General features: G+C 51.2%; 3 protein-coding genes across 3 annotated transcripts; all 3 read right to left on the bottom strand.

The window, feature by feature from the left end:
- Positions 1-3903: 3903 nt before the first annotated feature.
- Positions 3904-7534, bottom strand: N7443_002932 (putative ARF GTPase activator (Csx2); the record flags this gene model as incomplete). The annotated part of the gene is made up of 4 exons (XM_056882988.1): positions 3904-5305; positions 5364-7222; positions 7283-7413; positions 7471-7534. The coding sequence occupies 4 exons, from the start codon at positions 7532-7534 to the stop codon at positions 3904-3906; spliced, it is 3456 nt and encodes a 1151-aa protein (XP_056744829.1).
- Positions 7535-8590: 1056 nt separating this feature from the next.
- Positions 8591-10410, bottom strand: N7443_002931 (C2 domain protein; the record flags this gene model as incomplete). The annotated part of the gene is made up of 2 exons (XM_056882987.1): positions 8591-9605; positions 9662-10410. 2 exons carry the CDS (start codon positions 10408-10410, stop codon positions 8591-8593), a joined length of 1764 nt encoding a protein of 587 aa, XP_056744828.1.
- Positions 10411-10960: 550 nt separating this feature from the next.
- Positions 10961-14253, bottom strand: N7443_002930 (DNA repair protein RAD16; the record flags this gene model as incomplete). Its single annotated transcript, XM_056882986.1, has 10 exons — positions 10961-11192; positions 11246-11998; positions 12054-12180; positions 12237-12283; positions 12337-12557; positions 12610-12668; positions 12718-12792; positions 12848-12956; positions 13008-13337; positions 13390-14253. The coding sequence occupies 10 exons, from the start codon at positions 14251-14253 to the stop codon at positions 10961-10963; spliced, it is 2817 nt and encodes a 938-aa protein (XP_056744827.1).
- Positions 14254-14659: the final 406 nt, after the last annotated feature.

Genomic DNA, 14659 nt, shown 5'->3' with positions numbered 1-14659 from the left:
GAGACGGTCTCGACTACTGACTGTAAAGCCAGATGCACGTACCTTGAGCCAGAACAGGGAATGGGAAAAAGGAAAGAGAGCCAACCCGGACTCGGCGGGCCTCGAACAATTCTAGATATGCCACTTTTGGGTGCAGACTGTTGGGCCCTCGGACTTAAAAAAAAAAAAAAAAAAAATACAGGGAGTCGCAGAAGTGGCAATTTCAAAACAACACTTGGCAAGCTGTGGCTAAAGAGCGAGAACGAAGAGAAGCGTAAGCTGCAGGATATTTTCTCCAGTGCGGATGGAACCGATTGGGAAGATCGGAGCCAGGGACAGTGGACAGTAAGATTGTATACCTGTGGCTCGGTGGGGTCGCACTCTGTTGTGCGTAAGGATTTTCTGCGGACGGGCCCCGGTTGAACATACCAGCCCTGAAGGAGGATAATGGGCATTGGGGCTGGAATCTGCTCTGCCCTGCCGGGTGCCACCGATCGGTGTGTCCCCTGACAAATACAAACGTGGAGCCGTTGAGAAATGCCTCGGGAAGCTTGTTCTGGTGCATAGAGAGGCGGTTGAGGCTTGGACTGGTATGTCTCCAGGCCAATCACGGATACCGAGCTTGACTCTGTGGCAAGAGGTATTACGATAGCAATGGGAATTGGAGAATTCGAATTGGGGCCTCTCCAATCACCCGGGTACCAGGGTACCAGGGAACAGAAGCGGAGCGTATTTGGAATGGGAGAACTGGCTGTCCGAAACAGAAAGGCCAATGCATGGCCGGTTCGCCACTGTCAGGGATGTGGGTACAAGTTTGGAGCTCGAGGAGAGGGTGAGTAACCAAAAATACAGAGGCGTTACCCCGAAAGAAGGCGTGTTGAGGTTGGTGGATAGGAAAGGGCAAGGGTTTCACTCGAAATATTACCCATACCCCATGCCTTGGACAGCCGGTATTTTGACTTTGCGTGGACAAGGCAAGGGGGGGACGGTGGGAACGCAGGACTTGGTACACTCCCACTAGGCTCGATCATGGATCATTGAAGGCCTAGTGGGTCTGAGCCAGACTGGCTCACATCCTGGTGGCGGTCTATGCGGATATACACAGGCAGTCCTGTAGACGCGGCCTGATCAACCGTGGATGAGGGTTCCCATCCAAACATTATAACCTCCCGGGATCGGGGAAGTCCGCGGATCAACAAGATGGGATAGGCTTCTCGGGGAGGATCCAAGGCACCAGGTCGATCAGCCCAGACTGTCGGGTACGGGATACGGGAACCCGCTGCAGGAGACACTGTATATTGACCTCGCAAGGACCGGAGGTCGTGGGCCCGTTTCCTCCCCACTCTTCTTGGGAGACACGTCTAGTTGAGGGGGAGAAAGATTCCTAATCTCAAATTCCAGGACTTTTGTTGAGCCACTCTGCACACAGTCGAAGACAAAGTTGGCAGCTGCCAGGATCCACTTCGGACTTTCCAGCCCCGGCAGGTGTTACCGACCAATCACAGCTTCCTCTTTGGGACTATGTATGTACAGACGTCGCTTGCCCTAAGTATTTTTCAATCGTTTTTTATTTTTATTTTTCAATTTTTAATTTTTTTACTTTTTTATTTATTTTTCATCTATGGTTATTGTTTTTCTTGACTATTCCAGAAGGAGTGAGCTCCATCCCGAGGTATGCTTCATGTCAACCCACCTTTCGGTCACATGTGCCCAGATGCAGGGACACGCAGGAACCTCGTGTCATACATTCCCCTCCAGGCCACGCAACTGAGCCCACAGACTTATCTAGAGATGTCCTCCGTGACGATCCTGAGAATCTTTCGCATGCTACCTGTGTGACTTCAACCAATGCCCCAAACATATACTCAACCTTGCCCTCCTCTTATGACATGATCCACCAATTTACCAAACCCACGAATGGGTCGTTCTGCAGCACTGCTATACGCTATGGGGAAAGTGGGCTCACTCATTTCGCCTCACCACTGTCGAGAGCTTGGGATCCGTATCCTCCATCCTTGCCTACCGTGCCGTTTTCATTGGAGGTATGCCGACAGAGTGCTACCAAGGACAGCCTCGGAGAAGGTTGTGACCGCTCAACCACGGAAGCCGATGTGAAACGGACTCTCATGGACCATTATTGGGTCCCTGATCTGCTGGTGCATGCCGGGTTTGGTCTAGGAAGCACCGGCATGGATAGATGTACAGTACATATGTACCCACGAGGCGTGGACACCTCAAAGCGGGAGTTGGGCCCACATTGGGGCCCTGCACCCGGGTCGGACGATCCGTTCCTCGTGAATGGACTGACAGCCGATGTATTCTCGAAGCTCTAGTTACATACTGTACTTTGGATACCTCAGCGCTATTGGGGTGCTACTTTTGGTTGCAAGTGGTTGCAAGGAGAAAGATCGACGCCACCGACACCTGAGGCACGTCACTGCGTGGATCTAATGACGTCGTGGCTTGTGAGCCCCCCCTCGGTTCCTGACAGAAACCAACAGAAGCGTGGCACTATCCACACGCCGTCATTCTGCGTCTACGATTGTTGATCCGGTGGACTTCAAATTTGTGATACTCAAATGACAGTATCTCTTCAGCATCCTGTGGCTCACCTCGACGCCGCTGATGCACATTCTTGAAACTCATGACCCTCTCGAGCAGGATCTGATCCATTCGGAGCGCCTACCTCCGCACTCAGGGCAATGGGGTCCGACGCATCGATTGATGCACACGCTCGCGCAACATTCGCAGCCCCCACTCGGCCACAAGATCGAGACGAGAGGGTCTCCAATCGAACATCCATGATCTGATCTGATCTGATTGGCATGAGGACGACGCAACATGATGGAGTTTCAGATCCGCCCTGGGGACAAAACATGCACAGCCACCACAAACTGCCAGTGTATCACGGACAGTGGTATCAAACCCAGGAAGACCATCGGAGATCAATTGGAGCCGGATGGCTCACTGGTCGATCTCTCGCCACAGTGAACCTCGGGAGGGACTAGCTGGAAGCTCAATCGGGCAGGAGTAGCTGCATAGATCAGCAAGGCTCATGGAAAAGGAACCCCTCGCCCCTAGTGTCGGCCCATATCTCACGTTCTACCACCAAAACCCCAATTGTCGCCTGACCATGTCACGGTCGCCCGCGGAATTGCCGCTATTTTGGCATGATGAACGCCACGGACCCATGCAACCTTCTTTCTTTGGTAAGTGGGCATTTACTTCCCTGTCAGCTGCCAGTGATCGGTGAGGCGCCGGAATGGAGGAATTGCCACTCGCAGGCAACGAGATACCAGGCCTTGGTAGTGATATCAGATTCCGGGCCAACGCCTTGCTGCACGGAGCATGCGCTGTCTCACTAACGTACGTTTGTTATTGTTAAATGGCACGAACAGAGAGGATGGAAATATAAGAACGAACAATCTGTTCTCTTGCATTGTCTGCGATCAAGAACATGGAGAAGTACGAAATTGCAGAATTACTGTCGAGCTACACGGCAAACTATACACTCGTGGTCCCAAGACCCGTTCAAAAACAAGACAATTGAGAAAGAAAAGAGGTGGGTATCGCGATACACGATACGGTCCCGCCCAATATATAAAATTCTTTACGGAAAGTAAAGTGGTAGAATGAAAAAAAAAAAAAAAAAGACCAAGGCCGATGCATCCCTGTTCGGCATCATAAAGCCATACAGAAAAAAGACAAAGCCGTCGGCAAAGACACATGAGAGGAGAAAACCGAGGGGTTGTCCTGCGAAAAAGAAACCAAGAGACAGAGGAAAGAAAGAAAGAAAGCCCGGCGACCTATATTCGAAGCAAGGGTTTATGCCGTACACACAATAGTCATCAGAGGGGTAATCTTCATGCAAAACTCATTAAGACGGATATAATTAGGGTGGTGAAATGTCCGACGAAGTAAGATTTATCGGTCGATTCCAAGGGATGCCACTTTTCCTGCAAATCGAGCGCCGGCACTTCCTCGTTTGGAAAGCTTCTCCTTTTCTTTCTCCTTGCTGTCCAAGGAGCTAGATGGCTGTGCTGAAGACGAGGAAGTACTGTCTTTGCCTGAGGCGCGGATGGTAGGTAAAGAACCCAAGCTGTCGGCAACAGTGACCTTTCCAGGGACAGGACCCGGTGTAGGAGGCGTGAAGGCAGATGCCCGCGAAGTACGCTGACTGAGATAGAGTTGGGCTACCGAGGAGAGGGGAATGGAAGGCGGCTGCGGGGGAATGTCCGCGCCGTTCTGAACCAGCAGCTCGGCCACGGGGAAAGGTATCGCCTTGGGGGCTGGGCGAGAGGAAATAGGCGTAGTGGGGGTGGATCCGGGGGAGGCTGGGTCGGCGGCAGCAAGGGCCAGGAACACGGCATGAGTGTTGCGGGAGCGATCAGCCACGTTCGTGTTGGCACGCAGAGCAATGCCGTAGAGCACGCCCTGGATATCATTCCGTTTGATCGAGGCAAGAAGGGTCTCGTCAGGGGTCGCAAAGCGGGACCGCGGGGAAGGCAAGTGTTCAACGTAGGACCGGTCGACATACTTAGCAGTAATGAACTTCAATCGTTGCTCCCGCGTAGAGCCTGCGCTCGGTTTGACCGACTGATCCAACGTCGCCTCCCAGATCATATTGCTGACCCGGTTGCCAATCTGCAAGAGAATTTCGACAATGTCATTCGAGAAGGAATGTACGTCCAGAGTGAGCGATCGGATCTTGGAGATGTGTGTTCCCAAGGACCTATGGATACCGCTACACTCGATGCACAAGACGATTCCAAGGTTGATGGAGACCCATTCGACTTTCGAGGAAGAGCCGCAATCGGCACACCATTTGTTCCCCTCATCGGCATCACGTACAAGCTGAAGGAGGCGTGACGGGTTCTCTTCATAGCTGTTGCTGTCGTGGCGTACATAATTGGGTCGCGCACCGACTGTAGTCCGGCGATTAACACCAACACTGTGGCTGGAGCTGTTTGAATATCCGTGGTGACCAGATACCGATGAGCTCTTGCCCGTGAGAACAGAGCCGATGTCACGACCACTAGATTCGATTTTGGACGGCACAGGATGAGGGGGCAGCCCGCGTCCTTCTACTGCACTCTGCAGCGCGTTGTTGATGGACCGGATCCAATTGGCCATGTCCTCCTCCGAAGTTGCCTGGTAGATACGCTTGAATTGAGGCGTAATGACTTCAAAGCAGAACCGGCGCTCCGCGTTTCGAGCTTCGCGAACGGATGCCATGCGAAGATCGATAGGTTCCATGTGAAGATCTAGCTTTTGCTTCCAATTGCTATATTCAGAAAGTTTTCCTTGATCTAGCACAATCCAGAACCTGTGAATTGAAGAATCGTTAGCATGTACTGGGTTAAGGTACGGGTGTAATAACTTACTTGTGCCATGCCTGCTTATTGATTCCCTTGGGATCAATATGCGAACCCGGGCGAGACAGAGCCCACAGGAGACCCTCTTTACGTTGCTGACCGGCAGCTTGATCGAATCCAAGTGTGTCTCTTTCTTCAAGATCTCGAATGCCTTTGAAGCGATTTTGGCTTGAGGCACCTGCAGAGCCGGCGCTTGTTGTGGGGGCAGAAACTCCTGCGGAAGAGCCAACGGATCCAGCGTTGGCTTGGGATGAAATGGATGAGCTGTTGCTGATGACACCGCGCAGCTGAGATCCAGTGCTATCGGCTCGACCCAGTTCTGCGTCGGTGGAAGCACCTCCATTGGCAGTCGCGAGAGATGTTGAAGCGACGGTTACCGGGCCAGCCACGACATCGGGCTCCAGGTACGGGTTGCTGTTCTTCTCTAAAGCCCTGCGCTTTTCCTCACGCTCGGTCCGTTTGAATTGGAACTCCTTGTCTGCCTGAGTCACCTCATAAATGAGAGCGTCAAGCTGGGGGACCATCTCATCAACCTTCTTAGCAGCCGCCAAGAAATTCTTGGCCTGGAAATCGGCATACTTCGTCAGGTGAGACAGGACCTCTTGCTCCTTACGGCCTCCGTGAAGATCCTGCATGAAAGAAGAGTAATCGAAGCGCTTCAACTCAAAGTTCCGCCGCTTGACCTGATACTTTGAATCACTTTCGACACGCTTCTTTTCTTTGAGTGAGTCCTGTCTCTGGCCCAAATAGCGACTGACGTAGGCGTAGTAATCGCGACTCTCCTCATCAAACTCCTTCTTTTTCGATTCAGCTTGTTTAATATCGTTGTTGTATAGCTTAATAAGAGGCTCAATTACGAGCTTTTGCAACTGGAGTGTGTTGAGATGCTCGTAGTTCTGGATCTGCCGAGCAATCTTCTCGAAGTAATGGTCTAGTGCAGGCTGGATGGCATTGGCGTTGGATGTAGAAGCATCATTCAAGGAGCCCAAAAAGGCCTCCATGGCATCGTTGCAGGTTGCCTGCGCTTGCTGGGCAGCTTCAGCTTTCTTGAGAACTTTTTTGATTTTTGTGCGCATGTTTCCAGTCTTTTGCTCCATTGCTTTCATCGTTGCTCGAAACAGTGGTCCATCTTCCACTCCACCCATGTCATCCCCAGGGCGCGAATATGGGAGGTCGACTTTGACGGGAGGTGGGGGTGGGGGCACTGTTGGGGGAGGAGGGAGTATACCATCTGCGCTTTCAGGCGGGGTAACAGAAGGCACGTGGTGGTTCAAAACGATTTCGGTATCACTGAGATGGGAAACGGTGGACTGGGTGGAAGGGACGCGGCTGCGCGGTCGAGGAACGGGCAATTCTAGATTGGGAGAGGATAGTTGGGGGCTGGGCAACAGACGAATGGAGTTATGCACCCAGAAGGAGAAGTGAGCCAGAGTATTCAAGCGGTTGGTCCTTTGATCATAATCCAAGAAGCTGCAGCTGTTTCGCCAGCCGCCACCTTTGTCCTCCATTATTTTGGGAGGCTTCCATCTCCAGGACCATTCAAATGACACTGACGGGGTACCTCCGGTCGAAAAGTCCCCGATGAGCTGAACATTGGAGTTATTCTGCAAGTTGGGGTTCGCGTGGAACTCTCGCGTGATCAAATTATCGAGTTCCTTCGAGTTGGATGCGTGGGCGAATGTGAGTCCCGTGAGGGTTGTGTCGGCGACTTCTGGGAGCGAGGTCGATACGCCATTGACAGTTGAACCTGCGACATTGCCGGTTTTTGTCTGACGCAGGATGAAGGTGAAGTTAAAGATGAGTTCGTCATCGTTGGAAAGGCGTAGCAGGAACGTAGGGGCTGAGGTTGACGAGGCGACATCTGGGTCCTGCATTGTTGATAAAAGATTAGCCTGGCACCACCACAACCTAGCTTGGTGTATCTGTACCTGAATATATTCGATCGGGCATTCGTCGCTCGGGTCTCGCTTTGCTATATATCGCACCGCAGGGAACGCGTTTGGGGACAGGGTCAGCAGGCGGCGGCGGGAGTTGCTTATTGTGACCGATGCGATGGAGACTGCAGGAAAGTGCTCATCAGCCTGGAGGCTCCTTCAGGGTATAAAACTTGACATACAGCGATTCTGGTCCTTGGAGAACAAGCTCCCCGCATCATCCAGGCGGCTGGCGACATTGCCCATGATGGGGTAGGCAGAGAGATCAGGTCGCGGCGTGAGAAGGAAGTTGACAGAGCACCGAGCCAATCGGCCATCGACAGGGTGCGCAGCAGTCGGATGGCCAGGGAGAGGAAGTTGAATGAGAATGATCCGTCATTCAGTAAAAATGAGGCTGGTGTTGTGGAGGGGGAGGGGGTGGAGTCGAAGCTTGGGTTCGATCGCGTCCGATTTGAAGGAGGGGGCGGATTCTCGGGGTCTGCTGCCTCCCTTTGCTCATGGGACGCCAGCTATGCGTCCCAAGACTATGTTTCAAATATTCAACACAATAAAATTTGCCTTCATTTCCCTCATGCTACTTACCTATGAATCCTTGTTTGCTAGGCCCAAAATAATGGCTGATGCAGCCGTCTTTGTTTCAGCCTCAGCGCTTCCCCCGAGTGCCCAACTATACGGATATTGATTATCTGTGGGTTGGATAGGCGGCGTGGGCTATGTTACTTAAGGTGAGTCTAAATATATGTGTTATAGTGTCTCCGTATTAAAAACGGAGATAGAAAGGTGTCCAGAAACACGTTTGAAGAAAAATAAGGACCGAGGCTCGAGTGTTCAGGCCTCTTTGCAATTGTCATCTTCTACAGCCGGACCAAGGCGACAATTTAAACAAGCCTAAATAGGCGGCGACGAATTGTCTATTCGATCGTATTTCGAGTCGTTTAATAGCTAGTTATTGAAAAATAATACCAGAAAGACGCCTAAGAAGACAAGACGGGTAGAGGAATATCCCCGAAGAGTTTTTAGAAGGACTAATAGAACAGAGTACTTGAGCTCATTTGCATTATCGTCTCGGTCAGGCTGTAATAGGACTAGAAAATAACTTATATCATCAATAGGGCGCATTCCATTACTACCAAGGTAGAGCTGTAGAAAAAAGAATATATGTACACGAAAGCCACCTCTCGTCAACTCGCATCGTATCGGATTAAGCCTAATCATGAACGTCGTGATGCTCGGTTCCAGTCCGAGAAAAGTAAAAGTTGCAACGTGAAGAACGATTGTACTGTGAGAGAAGAATCGCACAATCTAAGCCGCTGGGCCAGCAGCTGGGGGAGTGGGGACATCGGAAATTTGGCCCGTCGAGATCGCCCGTTCACGTCCGGAGACATAGCGGTGCTTTGAGCGATCAGGATGTCCATCAGCTTCCACCCACTTCATCATTTGGCCTTTCAGATCGCGCATCTCGTGAATCCTTTGGGCCATTTCTCCTCGTTTCTTGGCCTCGCCGCCACGCTCATTAAGTTCTTCCTCGTCCGAGCTAGAGATTGATAGGGAGGAAGCGCTGCTCTGCTGAAGGTACGTGACGAGGTGCCCCTGCTCCTTCTTGAGGCCCCGTTGCTCATCCTTCATCTGACCCATTCGCTCAGCATCCGCCTGGCAGTCCAACGTAGTGACATGAAGACCTGGGAAGTTCAGGGCGAGGAACTCTCTCAAAAGTGGCAATTTCTCGGCATTGGGGCGGTAGGTCCCGCTGTCGTTGTCGATGAATAGCTCGTAATCAGAGGGTTCTGGTGAAACCTCCTGGATTTCTTCTTCAGGTTCGTCCCCTTCTTCCACGGGAATTTCATTTTCGGCATTTTCAGCGTTGGACGATGGTCGCGATGAGGGAGAACGGCGCGAGCGACGATGCTTGCGTTGGCGCAAGAAGAATTCACCTGAATAAGCAATATAGATTGATACATCACTATGCATCGTGTGTTTGCTCAGCAAGTCAATTCCAAACTCTTTGCCCGTTTCCGTAAAACGAAGCCGGCCATCCAACGTGAGCACGTAGGTGAAAATCCGGCCGCCCTGCCCATAGTGGGCAAACTCGAGGAACTTCTTGGAAAATTCACGGCAAGGATGCGGGAAAGTCCCATTGAGAGTACTACGATCGAAATTATAGATCCGCTGGTGTTGGTGGTGTAGCGCTTTGTGCAGGATCCGACCCTTGATACTCTGCGCTTGGAACATGCCTGCCACAAATGGCTTGAACTCGACATAGCGGTGATAGAGCTCAGAGGGAACGGGCCCCATGAGCTGAATTTGAATGGCTTGGAAGCTAATTGACAAGTATTAGCATGGGTCGGCCTAAAACTACGCCGCAGCGCAACATACTTGTATCGGCTAAGAGCCTTGCCGCTCCCATCCTCACTTTGGACTTGGTCTTTCGTTCCCGTCAGACGCCCGATGACAGGCGAGAAGTGTTTAAACCAATGGAGCGGACCGACGGTGTACATCTGGCCGCCGTTATCCCCGGCTGTCTTGCCTAGGACCTCGATGCTCATGATCAAGAAAGACTCCTTATGATGACCCGTGGCGAATGCGGAGACGTTGGTGAATACATAGACGCGCTTACTACCAAAACGCTTCTTAATCTTGAACGACTTCTCCTTAAAGCCCAGCCAATCCTCTGACAAACGAGGAACCTCGATAAATGTGATTCCCAGCTTATCGTCGTGGTCGGCAGGGTCTTCGTCGTACACGTATGCCTTGAGCGTAAAGCCTGACGCCGGCACGTTTGCAACAACCCATTCGCTGTTCCACACGGGATTCTTGTCCTTGCGCACAGTGGGAGTGCGAAAGCTCACCAGAGGGTCCTGCTTATGGCGCCGAGGAAGGTCAACCAGGAGCTGCGCATAGACATATGGGTCTGAGGAGAAGCTTCCAAAGTCCGCAACGGGTAGGTCATCGCCGCGGTGAAAGGTGAACTTGACAGTGTATCCTGACGGGGCCTGTGGAAGCGGAGTCGCATCGTAACCTCCGGCGGGTTTAGAGGGGTCGGGTCCCAGGCTCATCCGGTTTTGTAACTTGTCGGCCTTCTCAACAAGCTTGGGGCCATATCGGTCAACTGGATGGGATGCCATGGCTAAATGAGAGAGTCTGGAGATCAAGAATCGAAGGAGTGGGGGAGCATTATCTGATATTAATAGAAAACAGAGAAGATTAAAAAAAAAATAAGAAGCGATGTGAGAGGGTCAGGGGAGGTTTGGTGGGGAAAGTGAAAGTTGCCGAGAGCCAAGCTTCAGCCTTACCATTGACCCCCGCCAGGCAACACAATTCAGATATAGAACGATCGCCAAGGCGTAGGGCATGATCTCATTTCGCATCCGTGGTTTGCTCTCGACTTGAAACGCTTGATTCTGATGGTTCTACGCTATAGGTGATAGGACCTCCATTAGGAGACGGAAACTCGCGAACCGTATATAGACTAGGTGTGCGACGTTCGAGTTCTAGCTACATGAGATAATGGCACTGCAAGACATTAAAAAATATTCGTGAGGTCGTATCGCAGAGTGGAGACACAAGGCGTGCGCAACCGCTTCGCGGGCTCGGTGACGTCGTATGGTGGGGCAAGATGTTAGGTTGGAGGCTTGACGACTGTGGCGTACCATGTCTAAGACTCTCGAAAGACCCCTAGGACCCGCGGAAAAGGAACTGCATGTCTTCAGGGGTCAGTTTCTCAAGAGCATCGCCCTGGTCTTTATTGATAGTGCCTCGGATCAGATTGGCCTTCTTTTCCTGGAGTTGAACGATTCGGGATTCGACCGAGTCTTCGATTGTCAAGCGAGTGATTACGCAGGGCCGCTGCTGGCCAATACGATGACTGCGATCCGCACTTTGCCATTCTGCTGCAGGGTTCCACCACCTGCATGAGAGTGTTAGCCAATGTCTTTCCCTACTGGATAGCAATACACTTACGGGTCCACTATGAACACTCGTGATGCCTCTGTCAAGTTCAGAGCCACACCGCCTGCCTTCAGGGACACCAGGAATACCTCAACGTCCGCGTTGGTCATGAAGTGCTCAATGGACTTTTGCCGCTGAGCAGGCGTCATCGTCCCGTCCAACATGACGGTGTTGAACCCTGCATGGCGCAGGCGCCACTCCACAAGCTGCAGCATCGAGGTGAACTGCGAGAAGATGATCGACTTCGGTGTATGGCTCTTGCTTCTCTGGAGATAGAGCTCGTAGAGAAGCGTTTCGATCTTGGTCGACGACGTCCAATCCTCCATAAAAATTCGATTAATGATCGAGTTTTTCTTGACGGATTCTTCGGACTGTTCAATCGTAGGCTGCTCAAGATCAATTGAGAGAGGAATGTGACACTGCGGACAATCCACAGTGGAGCCATCCTCAAAGGACTGAATGTAGTCCTTGGCACATTTGCGGCAGAACTCGTGATGGCAGCGAGACCGAATGGCATCTTCCGCCGGTTCGTCACAGACGCGACAGACGAGAACGTTGAAGCCCGGCTGCACGTGCTTCTTCAGGATAAGATCTGGGTGGTTCGCCACTTGTCGCATCTGCATGATAAGACCAAAAATATTGGCATAGTTGTTCAACATGACACCACGACTGACGTAGGTATCGAATTGCCGACTCGAGTTGGTCATGATACTTCGAGAGAAGTCATGTTCAATCTCACCAAAGAATTCGTTGTGGATAGTGATTCTGAAACTGGAGTCAGCTTCAAACGTAAACGAAATAGGAATGTGACCGCACTTACCGTTTGGGTGGAAGTTCCATGGACGAGGTATGCTCTTGCTTCAATCGTCGAAGCATGATGTGGTCTGTGATGAGACGAAGCTTTGACAATCCCAACTTTCGCTCCTCCTGGGTTCTTCCTTCCGTGACTTTAAACATGTATTAGCTAGCCGCATAGAGTTCGTTCTCGTAATACTTGACTCACTTGGATTGAGAATTTCTTTGTTGAAAATCGAGATATGGTTGAAGCCCCTGTAGTCATTATTAGTGTCCAGGAAATGATTCCGGTTGAAGAAGAGGCCTACGTGTGAGAGCATTCAGTGCAACGACCCTGCTTGTTTGCGGTCCACTGAAGCTGCGAACATGGGCACTGCTTGCAGAAATAGCTGGCGAAGGGGCGGACCTGCAAGAAGCGCAATAGTGAAAAGAATTCACCAATGCGGTTCTGCACAGGAGTGCCAGAAAGACACCATTTGAAGGAAGCCTTCAAAGCGAAACAGGCCTTGGCTACTCCGGTGGTACGTTGCTAATGAAGGTCAGCGCCGTGGTAACAATAAGGTTTCGAAACATTATCTTACCTTGATGCTGTGCGCTTCGTCAAGGATGAGTCGGTGATAGTCAATGGAATGAATGATACCTTTACATGTCAAGATAAATCGTGGGAGCTAGATTGTCTTCAGACTTACTGTCTTCTTTCACAGTTCCATTACCGCGAGTCCATCCCTTTTCCTGTTTGCGATAAATTGACTCCAAGCTCGAGTCTACATGCCCGTTTAGTGCCATGATTCAGGATAAATGAAGGTAGAGTCAACGTACAAGATATCATGATCACATCGTATTTTCGAATGTCCGCCTGCGTAAGCTTTTTGACTTTGGAGTCTGAATTATGGTAAACAAGTACTTTCAGCTTGCCATCGGTGTATTCCTGGAGTCATGGTTAGTTGAGGGAACTATGAAGATTCCGGGGGTGTTCAACCTTGATTTCAGACACCCACTGCATTAGAGCAACCGGAGGTACAAGGACTAGAGTCGGGTTGGGTTGTGGAAAATCAGACATGATAAGAGAAACGGCCTGAATCGTTTTCCCCATGCCCATTTCATCACCGAGCAAACCGCCCCGGTAGTCCGTTTTCTCTTGTTCCATCATCCAATTCAGGCCTTCCAATTGGAATGGCTTCAACTTGCGTGTGATGGATTCGGGCTGCTGAGCTTCCTTGGCGGGGATGAGGGGCCTGGCCTTGAGATCATCCCACATTGTAAGAATGATCGGGTGCTTTTTCTCCAGTTTCTTCCGATCTGCTTGCATCTAGAAAGAAAGTCAGTGACTGTATAGATAACGTACAATAATGCAGACTTACTCGGCGAATTTTGCGCTGTTCTTCCCAGGATGGCAAATCTTCGTCCTCGTCGGCATATATTTCGGGTGGGAAGGCAAGTCGAAGTCGTGGATTCTCTCTTTCTTCGGCGGCGGAAAATAATTCTTTCTCTGAATCTGAGGCAGATGGTTGAAAGACGGCCTCCTCTTCAGTATCCACAGGTGTAATCCGATCGGATAATTCACTCTCTGACAATTCTGTGTCAGGAGGCATCGCGTCCAGTCTCTCTGCGAGACTTCGAGCTGAGTCCTGGAGATCTTCGAAGCCGTTTCGCTGCTTTTTGGGACGTGGCTTTTCATACTCCTCTATTTGGAGCGCACGCGCCAATGCCTCATCGGTGATTTCTTGGTCTTGTTCCATAGTAGCCGCGGATCTTTTAGTACCTCTGAGAGAAGTTCTTCTGGTGACAGTGTTTGATTGGAGACGTGCGACTCGTTCTGATGCATTGACACGCCTCCGAGGCTTTTTGATATCGGATTCTGCGGCAGCACCAACACTGGTTGCTGGCGTATTGGAACCGGTGGCTCCATCGGCCGACGTGATTCCCAGAGAGCTCCGAGAGGAATCGGTGGAGGTCTCATCTTGCTTCGCGGGTATCACGACCTCGAGAGTCCCTGACGCACGAGTTCTTGTCCTTGTTGATACTTTGCTAGATCGATCGAAGTCATCGTCGGCTTCATCTTCGTAGTCCGGGATGACGCGAGTGGCTCGAGATCGGGGAAGGGATGACCCACCCTGTCGCAGGGATACCGGTTGACGGAGGGTTGAGTAATTCTTGATTGACGTTGAACTGGACTGCACGTCATCCTCGGAGTCGGGAATTATGATGGCGCTGCGCCTCCTCATGCTGGGGACCTTTTGAGGCTTGTATAGATTCTCGGAAACTTCAAGGGATCGTTGGGGACAAGGAGGGGGAGAGGGGGAATCGAAAATCTGCCACAGACAATCTAGACAAGTTAGATGACATATCCCAAATCAAACATCCATCAAACCGGATATCGAAACAGAGTGGGAGGGCTGTGCTGTACTGGGAAGATCTCTCGGGATAAGTCCTCGGAGTGGCGACACGTCGATATGAAGGGTACCGAGGTTTAGAGTGAGAGTGATTGAACCAACGGATGTAAGGCCGGACAGTATGAGTAAAAGAGATTAACGACCTGGCTGAATGACAGTGAAAGGGACCAGGGAAAGACCGGAAGTGAAAGGGGGAAGTCAGAGGAGCCTTTTGGAGATCGGAAAAAAGTGATCGATC

The sequence above is a fragment of the Penicillium atrosanguineum genome (genome assembly GCF_028827265.1).
Source record: "Penicillium atrosanguineum strain IBT 20685 chromosome Unknown utg000002l_segment0_segment0, whole genome shotgun sequence".
NCBI classification, from domain to species: domain Eukaryota; kingdom Fungi; phylum Ascomycota; class Eurotiomycetes; order Eurotiales; family Aspergillaceae; genus Penicillium; species Penicillium atrosanguineum.
This window is presented reverse-complemented; position numbering and strand designations above follow the sequence as displayed.